Here is a 10,953-nt window from a genome sequence, read left to right as displayed (position 1 = left end):
CCTATTGAGGGCAGTAGGACCACCTACTGGGGTCAGTAGGGACAGTATGACCTCCTATTAGGGCAGTAGGACCACCTACTAGGGTCAGTAGGGACAGTATGACCTCCTATTAGGGCAATAGGACCACCTATTAGGGTCAATAAGACCTCTTGTTGGGGTCGGTAGGACCTCCTATTGAACTTAACTGTGTGTTTTAGTCACTTATAACATGTCCCTGTTAGAGGTAGTATGAGGGCCTTTTGGGGGCAGTATGAGGGTCTACTAGGGGCAATATGAGAGTCTACTGAGAACAGTAGAAACAGACGACATGCGTTTTCTCCACCGCAAACTCCTCACCAACAACAACAACCAAACCAACTTTAATGGAGTGTAACTGATGTTACTGTGATCATACCGTAATAGAGTATCATCCAAACTTCCGGTTAGAATGGGAAGAGAGGCTTAATGGCTTATTTCTCTCTAAATGAATCTTCAAAATGTTAAAATGCATACCAGGAACCTTAGGAGCACAACTTCACAAGGTCAACCATTTGCTTTCCTCCCAGATCTATCAACCAAGTCCCATAAAATTGGATCACAATTATAAATATCAATTGGGTCAAATATACAGGATGGAATGAATGATTCCCACACAAGGCCAAGCCTCAATGGAAGCTTCCAAGGTTCCCCACCATTGTCTCACCTTGAAGTCTCAACAGCAAAGCATTTCCCTTTTTCTCTTAACTACATCTAATCCTCGTTTCAGGCCAAAAACACTACTAAACCACAATTTTCTTTGAATCTCCATCTTTTGGCTCTTCGTCCTATCCTTCCTCCCTAAAACCAAACTTCTCAGTTCTCACCCTTCTTCCTCCTTTTCCCCAATGTTTTTAACAAAACCATCAAAGCCCAAAAACAAAAAGAGAACTCAGATCCCCATACACAACCGTGTAAAAGCTCCCTTCTCTCTCTAAAATCCAAACAAATTCAAGTCACCATCGAAAGCAAAAGCTCACCCTAGTCCACCTTCCATCTTCACACTCTCTCCCTACCATTTCAATTCATTAACACACTCCTCTCATTTCCTCAAACATTTTCATCCTTGCTTCGCGTAGCCGGCGACGACCAACACCCACGACGACCAGTCTTTCTCCTTCCCCTTCGTTTTAACTTTGAAATTCAGATCTGCAATATCCGAAGGGGACTTCGATGCGCACGACGGCGTCACCGTCTTCAGAAGGCCATCGTTTAGCATTGAGCGCCGTCGTCTGAACCTTATCCGGTGAGGAGAGAGAGAGAGAGATTAGATCTGAAAGAAATAGGATAAAGAGAGAGATGAGAGACTAAGAATAAGAATAAGGGAGGGCAGTTTTGACAATAAAAATATAAAAAGTTAAATATTTTGTTAGAGAGAATAAATACTAAAAGTGTATAGGGTTAGTGGGAATTTTAGATTTTTATTTTGTTAGTGAGAAAAAATTCCTTAATAATAGGGTAGATGGGAATTTTCCCTAAAAGAAAAATATGTATGGATTTATCTTAAAAGATGTCTAGTATTTTGAGTTTTTATCTGATTATCTCACAGCAACATGCATAGGCTTCATCTCTGTTTGTAAAGCTTTTATCAACTTTGTGAGGTGGGTATGGATCATGTTTCTGAGACCCTCCAAGAATCTCAAGGACTATGGGTCTTGGGCTATTGTCACCGGCTCTGCTCAAGGAATTGGCAAAGTGCTTGCCTTTGAGTTAGCCTCGAAGGGTCTTAACCTTTTCCTCATCGATAGAAACCATTCAGCGCTGGAAGCTACCTGCAATGAAATACTTATAGAATCTGGTCGAAAAGTCGAGTTTAGGAGCATGGTTATCGACCTAGCCAAATCGAGTGGGGAGGAAATAGCTAATGCCATAGAGAAAGGGATAGAAGAGCTAGATGTTGGTGTTTTGGTTAATAACGCGGGCACGTCTTACCCTTACGCAAGGTATTTTCATGAGGTTGATCTGGAACTCATGGAGAATATTATAAAGGTGAACGTTGGAGGAGCAACTTGGGTGACTAAGGCAGTGCTTTCAGGAATGCTGAAGAAGAAGAAAGGAGCAATTCTCAATATTGGTTCTATGACAGCTCACCTCCCTTCTTGGCCTCTTGACACCGTTTATGCTGCAAATGCTGCAACCAAAGCGTGAGTTTTCTGGACTACCATTTTGGTTGTTTCATGCATAAGTTCCATCTTGGTATAAACATCTCTGAACTTCATCAGCGTGCAGTCTACCATTTCCTCATTCGAATCACATTAGAACTCTAAACAAAATTCTGGTTTTGTTATTAGATTCTCAAAAGTGTCGTGTCTCGGTGAACTACTTTGGGTACAGTACGTAGTTCAGATTTCTCTAAGATAATGACTTTAGATGTGTTACAAACTGATAAGACCTAAGAGATGTATCAGTCTTTCCTTACTCTCATAAGTATTATCTAGCTTACTACATATGGAAACATTACATATATATCACAAGCTAAATGCATTAGTTTGGAATACACATACATAATTACATAGCCTTTTGATTATGACTTTATGAGCTAATGAGTTATGAACTTATGGAACAGGTACATTTCCTTGTTCCCATAATGCATTAGTTTGGAATACAAGCAGATGGGAATTGACATTCAGTGTCAGGTAAGTTGTCATTATCTTCCTCTGTATTGTTTTTCTTTCTATTATTGGTTTAACATCACAAAAAATACCTATACTAGATCCAAAGATCCAAATTTCAATTCCATCAACCCCACCGGAATCCCCAATTCTCTGTTTCCCTATCTGTTTATTTATGTCTGTCAAATAAATCAACTTGCTGGTTACACCATGATACTACACTGATTGTGGTTGGAAAGTTGGACTAGGGACCTCAGGCTTTCATACCCTACGTACCCTGCTCAAAATTCCGGCCACTATATAATTCTTAACAGTGTAACATATTAAAAGAAGTTTATCCCTGCTGCTCCTTATACAGTCTATGATAGTAATTCACCTGCGTTCATCTTCTCAACTGATGCAGACTCCTCTTTTCGTGGCTACGGGTTTAATACAACAAGTGAATGGACCTTCCTGGCTGTTGGCATCACCAGAGCAATTTTGCAAAGCAAGCGTTCAATGTATTAGTCATGACCAACCTCTGTGCAATCCCTACTGGTGGCACTCTGTGCAGTGGTTCATATATCGTGCAGCATTACCGGATGTGTTGTTGAATGCCATAAATTACCGGAATAACATTGAGATCAGAAAGAGAGGCCAAATGAAGGAGGCACAGATCAAGAAGATGCATCAACAGTAATATGCATTCTGATGTGTACTATATATTTAATCACATAGGTTTTACTGAGGTTGGCTTTGTCATAAAGGAGTATGATATATCTTCCATCTTCTTTTTTCTTAGGTAACATTTTAGATAACATAAAGAACTAATAAGGAGCTAGCTACTTGTATTCAATCTATAATTCTATATCAAAGGTGGTTGGATTCAAGCTCCTCACCAATAACTAATTTGACGGTTCGCATGGATTTGTATTTGGAATTATTCTGGTATTGCTTGATATATAATACAAAGCGAATTACCTTGTATATTTCTCTTTCAGCAGTAGGATCAGAAAGAGATGCCAAATGATCAGATTATCAGAAAGAGGTGCCCTACGTTAACAGGAGAATCTCAGCATAATGGTTCAATGCATGTGTGCAGTTACTACTTCCCCAACTCCTAAATACAAACCAGGGATCTGACAACTACCAACGATTCCTTATATGCAAACCTGAAATCTGACAACCACCAACCAACCAATCGAGCTGTTGCTTACATGCAGGAGTTTGAATGGTCTTTCTCTACATGCCAACTTGCGAGTTATATATCTTCTGCTTGCTTCAATCAGTTTTGTATAACCAAATAAGGAAAATTGTACTCCAAATTGCTTTACTGATCGACTCCATATTAGGCAATGGAGCTACATGAATTTTTCATAGTGGTAGCAATCGCCATAGGGTTGGTATCTGTTTGTAAATCTTTAATCAATTGTGTGAGATGGGTATGGGTCATGTTTCTGAGACCTCCAAGGGATCTCAAGGAGTATGGATCATGGGCGATCATCACTGGCTCCACTGATGGAATCGGCAAAGCCCTTGCCTTTGAAATGGCTTCAAAGGGTCTTAACCTTGTCTTGGTTGGCCGAAACCCTTCCAAGCTCGAAGCTACCTCCAAAGGAATCCGCGAGAACTGTCATGAACCAGTGAAAGTTAAGAGCATTGTCATCGACTTGGCGAAAGTGAGTGGTGAGCAGATAGCTAAAACTATAGAGGAAGGCATCAAAGGGCTTGATGTTGGCATTTTGGTTAACAATGCAGGGGTGACTTATCCTTATGCAAGGTTCTTTCATGAGGTAGATCTGGAGCTGATGGAGAGCATTACAAAGGTTAACATGGAAGCACCAACTTGGGTGACTAGGGCAGTGCTTCCTGGTATGCTCAAGAAGAAGAAGGGAGCAATCATCAATATCGGCTCTGATTTATCCGAGGACCCTTCTTTGCCTCTATATACACTTTATGCGGCTTCTAAATCGTGAGTTTTGCTAACTAAAACGACCCTAGTTTCTTTAAATTTTCTTTCGTCGTGGAACTTAGACTCCTAATTCATAAACTTATGATACAGGTACCTGAAAATTTTCTCAAGATGCATTAGTTTGGAATATAAGGAGCATGGAATTGACATTCAGTGTCAGGTTCATTTTCACTCTATTCTTGCATGTTCTTGTTCTTTGTTTTGGTTGTTTGATATTGCTGCTCAGGTCATTTTCACTCGATCATAAACTTTTATAGTAATAATGTCGCAGGCACCTCGTTTTGTGGCTACAGAGATGACTAGCCATTTGAAGTCACTTCCCTTGTTGATTGCATCACTAGAGAAATTCAGCAAAGCCAGCATCCGATGGATTGGCTATGACCATCTATGTAATCCTTACTGGTCGCATTCAGTGCAGGGGTTCATGATACATGCCTGTCCTGATGCGTTGGTCAATGCCCTCACCTTTTGGATGTGTAGTACTTTGAGAAACAGAGGCCAAATGAAGGAGACACAATAGAAAGATGATGCCTAAATAAGAATCCATTATAATTGTAGTACTTGATTGCAGTACATACTACGTCTGAATATCTACTCAAACATCACAATGATGAGCGATTAGTATACATTGCCCGCAAGTTGGGAAGATTGCACCTCTATTCTTAGCATAAAGTACAGAAATTGAGGTTTCCAAAGGAGAGGGACTGCCCTACAATCTCCTCCTCTTGGGCCATTGAATTGTACTTAAAGGTCCTAGAGGGAGGTGAATAGGCCTTTTTTGAATTTTCGTTGACTTCTGTATCCGACGATAGCAATGACTTGTGTTATCCCAGATTCACAGGATACGAGTTTACAGAAAGTAAATTGCAGCAACTAAAGAATCAACACAAAAATGTTTTTTACTCGCAAAAACCCTAAATGCAAGGAGAAAAACTGCGTATCTCTAACTCTTGAGAGACAAAACTTTCCACTAAGTTGAAGTAACTTCTTACAAGAATAATAGTTCTAGTGATACACTACCACAGTGCTATCCTTCTTAGTCCCGAACTAGTCTAGATCTATTCCCTCTCTTGTTTCTAAGCTCTTACAACATGGAACACTTTTAGAAGCCTTGTTCGTGAATTCAGCTAACCACTAGCTGATTCAACCTTGGACGCTTCTTGGGTTAGTTGCACTACACATCTCTCATGGTATGCAACATGATATGAGTTGATGAAAGAAGTTTTGAGTTCAAGCTCTAAGGTTTACAGTCACGAAGAAGACTTAGAGCAGCATGAACAATGCAAGCTAAAACTAGACTCAACAAAGAAAACGCAATAAGGCAGTTTTCAACAACCATCGAGCAAAGCCAAAGCTATAGATATATATAGGCAGACAAGACATCAAAGATGATGCAAGCTGACCTCAACATGTTTCAGAAAGGTTTGAACAGAAGTGTTTGGCTCCCATACTGAAAGTGATGTGTCCAAACACAGAGATGACACAAGCAATCTCAATAAGACAAAGAACCATTTCGTAAAACATGAACGATTCAAAACAGGGAGCAAAGAGGTTTCAAACCCTCTTACTCAGTCCATTAGTGGACCTTGACACAGTCGATAGCGACTGGTCTTTGAATCACACAGGGACCAGCTCTGCATAGGATAACGTATCATGAAATCCTAGCTGGAGCTTTGAGCAACAAACCATTTGGTCACGGGTTGGCATACCAAAAGATCTCAACCCTTAGATTGGTTTGAGCGCCAAGGCACTTCCCACAAACTCAGTTATCCATTTGAATTTGAAAGACCTATTAAACTAATATAACAGACTTTGAAAACTCAGGACAACAGCAGACTCAGAACTAGGATAGCAAGCGAAGCTGCTAACCTCTGTGAAAAACAGTGATATGCAGATGCATGTTTTACCTAAAACCATAAGGGATATTAGTGCCACTTGTTCTTGATCAGATAACATCATCTCAGGGTATTCTGCAGGATAAAAGGATTGTCAACCATCCTTATACCTTCAGTACTATTCCTTTAACATAGTTATTCTTCTTTTTTTTACCATATTAATATCTCAAATGGTACAATTAATCTTTCGTGAATCAAACAACCTAAATTTGTGAATGATAAACTTATGTCATAAAACTAAATGGTACATGGTTATTGCACAGAGGGAGATACCATAGAGTCTGCAGTAGCTGAGTCTCCATAGGTATCCTTCACACTCGAACCAGTACCAAAGAAACCTTTACCATCTCCAAGGAACGTTGAGTTGAGTATTGACCCATCTCCAAAGAAACCTTCATTCTAGCAGCTGCAACCTTCCATGGACGAACATATTCCATCTTAAGTTTGTTTTTTGAACCGACTGGACATCCCACTTTACGTTTCTTTGGAGGAGATACTAGGAGAGTCCCTCTATGGTGAGGAAGAGACAACTCTAGCACAAAATTACCGTCGAACTATTTTAGTAATGGGATAGGACACATAGCTCTTGCCTTCTTGCTGAAAAAGAATTACATGGAGTGAGCATTTCGCTTCACTCTCACCATAGGGGATGCAGGGATAATCTACATAGCTGATTCTACGGTTGGAGGAGTTAGGGAAACAATGTTTGGTGCCGGTTGAAACGCAGGCGGAGTCTGAAAATGTACCAAACGACGTTTGGTGAGTTCGGCAGCGGAGATGCCTGACTGAGAGAATGACAGGACCGATGGTGCAAAAGGGTTGACCATTCCTGCCTCAATATCTCATGTCGCTTGAGAATTAGGGTTTGGTGCCAAAACCCTAGCTAGGTCCTTAAAAATGAATAAGAGTTAGGGTTTGCAATCAACGCCATCACAACCATGGCATATTTGCCCTTCTTCCCCACCACATCCAGTGGACCTTCACAATCACTTGAAGGTGCTTGAGCAGCCCACAAATTGTAAAAACCGAAATCCTTTTCATACTTGAAGGTGACAGTTGCCACCGTCGCCTCACTGCCGACGCCTCACTGCTGCTAGAATGAAGGTTTCTTTGGAGATTGGTCAATACTCAACTCAACGTTCCTTGGAGATGGGTAAAGGTTTCTTTGGTACTGGTTCGAGTGTGAAGGATACCTATGGAGACTCAGCTACTGCAGACTCTATGGTATCTCCCTCTGGTTATTTAAAAGTGCAATAACCATGTACCATTTAGTTTTATGACATAAGTTTATCATTCACAAATTTGAGGTTGTTTGATTCACGAAAGATTAATTGTACCATTTGAGTTTCACCGACGAAGCCAAATGATGAAAAATTCGAACCCTAGCCTTCAAGCCTCTCTCTTGATATTATTCTAACTCTGGGTGAATGATATCTCCAAGAGTAGAGTTGACCCGATCTTCTCCACCGCATGCTCCATCATCAAAACAGGGGCAAACCAAACATTTCATCCCAAGCCAGGAAGCTGAGATTACTCACCGTTGCTGAATCTCCTTTCCCGTCATATGTAGCCCGCAGGAACATAACCTTGTCTTAAAACCATGGGCCACCGGTTAAGAGTTTCCTCTGAACCGCCTTATGTGTTAACGTCACGAGGAATTGGTCACTGACTGCTCGGATTGAAAGACGTCGTCAGAGATTCCGTACTAACGCCATGGTTTCCATGAGGCCCTTTGGATCCAATTGTTTCCGATTCAGAAGCTGTCTCACCACGAATTGTTGAGGTATGAATCCCACATCGAAATGGGACTTTGTCAATGGATTTATAAAGATCTGGGCCACTCCATCCATTGTTAAATATGTGAACTTCGTATTACTTCATCATAGTATGAGAGCCAAATTTCCCACATCCACGTGTGAATGTCTAACGACCACATAGACTCCACATCATCCAAAAAGTTATCCGCATGTATGGCTTGAAAATTCGCCACACGTGCAGGCTATGTTGAGATATGAATCTCACATCGGAAAAATAATGCATGTGAGTTTATAAGGGTTTAGGTCACTTCATCCACTGCCAATTAATTAGTTTTGGATGTGAACCTCGTATTACTTCATCACGAACGATGGCGCATAGATGGATGTCACTCCAATGACACATGAGGAGACGCGGCCGTTCTCCTTGATCGTCAAAGCCGTTGTCATACGAGATGAAACTTCCTCCACCATCTTGATCGATAATGCTACACTAAGCAAGGTGAAACCTCCTCCACCATCTTTATCGATAATGTTAGAGCATCTCCAACAGCTTCCCTAAAATTTCTCTAAAATGAGGAAACAAAACCTAAAATCTCTAAAAAAATTATGTTTAAAATCCAACAACTTCTCCATTTTGGAGATTTCAGCATTTAATACAATAATAAAATATACTATATCATTATTAATTATAACAAAAAAAACATTATATATTTTATTATAACAATAAAATACCCAATAAAATATTCTATTGTTGTGTTGATTCGTTAAAGCACGTGAAAAAATTAATTTTAGGGAAGGAAGGCTTTGCTGCAAATTTGGGGAATGAAGACTTCTCTTTCTTCTCCGTCCCCATTTTAGGGAATGGGATGGGGAAGCTGTTGGGTCTAAAAACAGCTCTATATTTCCCAAAATTGAGAAGTTCAAGAAAATAGAGAAGTTGTTGAAGATGCTCTTACACTATGTTTTTTTCAAAGAAAAACAAATTAATTATTCAAGATGTTCTCTATGAGGATATTAACTATCTATCTAATGTGGCTCATGGTTCAAGTTTTATGCCTCCCCCCCCCCCCCCCCTCCCACACAGCAAAATATTATTTTTAATAAAAATAAATAGAACCAGACGTGGGTTGAGCTAGGTTCCAAACCAATTTTTTTAAAAAAAATAATTAATATTATTATTTTGGTATACTATATGCATATTTACTAAATCATAATTTGATGTACTACCTAAAGTCATTCTTATGTAACACTAAAGTGGGTTTTAGGCGGCTTATCATTACTCTTATTAACTTGTGTTCGATTTCTTCAATGCCAATAGGGATACACACTCTGCCTAGCTCATATGACAAGTCTAAACGCTACGTGTATTTGCAACTAACAACCGATGGATCTCTTAAAATGAAGTCCCTTTTGGTCTTCTCCAGAAGCCCACTTGCTATTTAAGTGAAAAATTTAGTTTTCTGAAGTGAAAATTTTAGTTAATTTCTCTTTCGAGAAACAGATCCCGCTCTCCCAATTTGTTTGCAGCTTATATTGGGCAATAATATAAGATTTCAATAATATTGGGAAATGGAATTGCAAGAAGCTTTCGTTGTCGCAGCAAGTTGTCTAGGCTTGTTCTCTGTTTGCAAGGCTCTGTTCAAGATTGTGACATGGATTTGGGTCATGTTTCTGAGACCTCCCAAGAATCTCAAGGATTATGGATCTTGGGTCATCATCACCGGCTCCACTGATGGGATTGGCAAGGCCCTTGCCTTTGAACTGGCTTCCAAGGGTCTCAACATCGTCTTGGTTGGTCGAAACCCTTCGAAGCTCGAAGCAACCTCCAATGAAATCCGCGAGCAATTCAGTGATCCAAAAGTGGAAACCAAGAGCATTGTCGTCGACTTGGCCAAAGCTACTGGAGGAGAGATAGCTAGGATCATAGAGGATGGAATCAAAGGTCTTGATGTTGGCATTTTGATAAATAATGCAGGGATCAGTTACCCTTATGCAAGGTACTTTCATGAGGTTGATCAGGAGCTGATGGAGAATATGTTAAAGGTGAACATGGAAGCACCAAGTTGGGTAACTAAGGCAGTCCTTCCAGGTATGCTGAAGAAGAAGAAAGGAGCAATTGTCAATATTGGTTCTGCTGCTTCTGAGAGTCCTTCTATGCCTCTTTACGCACTTTATGCTGCTACCAAATCGTGAGTTTCTTCATGCATACTTATCTTTCTGATGTTGAATTTGGACTACTGTACATTCTCGTGGTCTCGTGGATGCATTCTATCTATACATCGTCCACTTTTCAGGGAAAGAGAAAAACTAAGATAATTATTAGGTGTTTAATTTGTAAGGGGACATTTAGATCCATCACTTTACAAAAAAAAAAAAAAAAAAAATTAAATTACAAAATGTCACCCGAACTATGATGTTATTTTCATTTTCATATCTAACTATCAAAAACTTGCATTTTTATACCCGAAGTTTCATTCCGTTAGCATTTTTAATACACTAACTACTAACACCATTAAATTTTGAGGGCATTTTCATCATTTTAATAAATATATCATTTTTTTACATTTACTTTAACAAAATAATTTATTTTTTGAAGTTATCAAATACAAATAAAACAATTTACTTTAGCAAAAATATTCCAAAAAAAAACTCTAAAATTAAATATTTATTACAATATTGATAAAAGTTAATAGAACTCTTGTATGTATATATATTTTTGGAGT

At 39.4% G+C, this 10,953-nt stretch overlaps 2 protein-coding genes and 1 pseudogene across 2 annotated transcripts in view; all 3 read left to right on the top strand.

The window, feature by feature from the left end:
* LOC101313181 overlaps positions 1-3,306 on the top strand; it is a 5,533-nt pseudogene extending 2,227 nt beyond the window's left edge.
* Positions 3,307-3,959: 653 nt separating this feature from the next.
* Positions 3,960-5,203, top strand: LOC101311536 (very-long-chain 3-oxoacyl-CoA reductase 1-like). Its single transcript, XM_004309961.1, has 3 exons — positions 3,960-4,578; positions 4,669-4,738; positions 4,850-5,203. The coding sequence occupies exons 1-3, from the start codon at positions 3,962-3,964 to the stop codon at positions 5,096-5,098; spliced, it is 936 nt and encodes a 311-aa protein (XP_004310009.1). The 5' UTR covers positions 3,960-3,961; the 3' UTR covers positions 5,099-5,203.
* Positions 5,204-9,799: 4,596 nt separating this feature from the next.
* The window catches only part of LOC101312893 (very-long-chain 3-oxoacyl-CoA reductase 1-like), a 2,201-nt gene continuing 1,047 nt past the window's right edge, over positions 9,800-10,953 (top strand). Inside the window, exon 1 of the mRNA XM_004310123.1 lies at positions 9,800-10,419. Within this exon, the coding sequence (XP_004310171.1) occupies positions 9,800-10,419 (620 nt within the window). The remainder of the gene's footprint in view (positions 10,420-10,953) is intronic.

The sequence above is a fragment of the Fragaria vesca genome, unplaced genomic scaffold (assembly GCF_000184155.1).
Source record: "Fragaria vesca subsp. vesca unplaced genomic scaffold, FraVesHawaii_1.0 scf0513160_u, whole genome shotgun sequence".
Taxonomy (NCBI): domain Eukaryota; kingdom Viridiplantae; phylum Streptophyta; class Magnoliopsida; order Rosales; family Rosaceae; genus Fragaria; species Fragaria vesca.
This window is presented reverse-complemented; position numbering and strand designations above follow the sequence as displayed.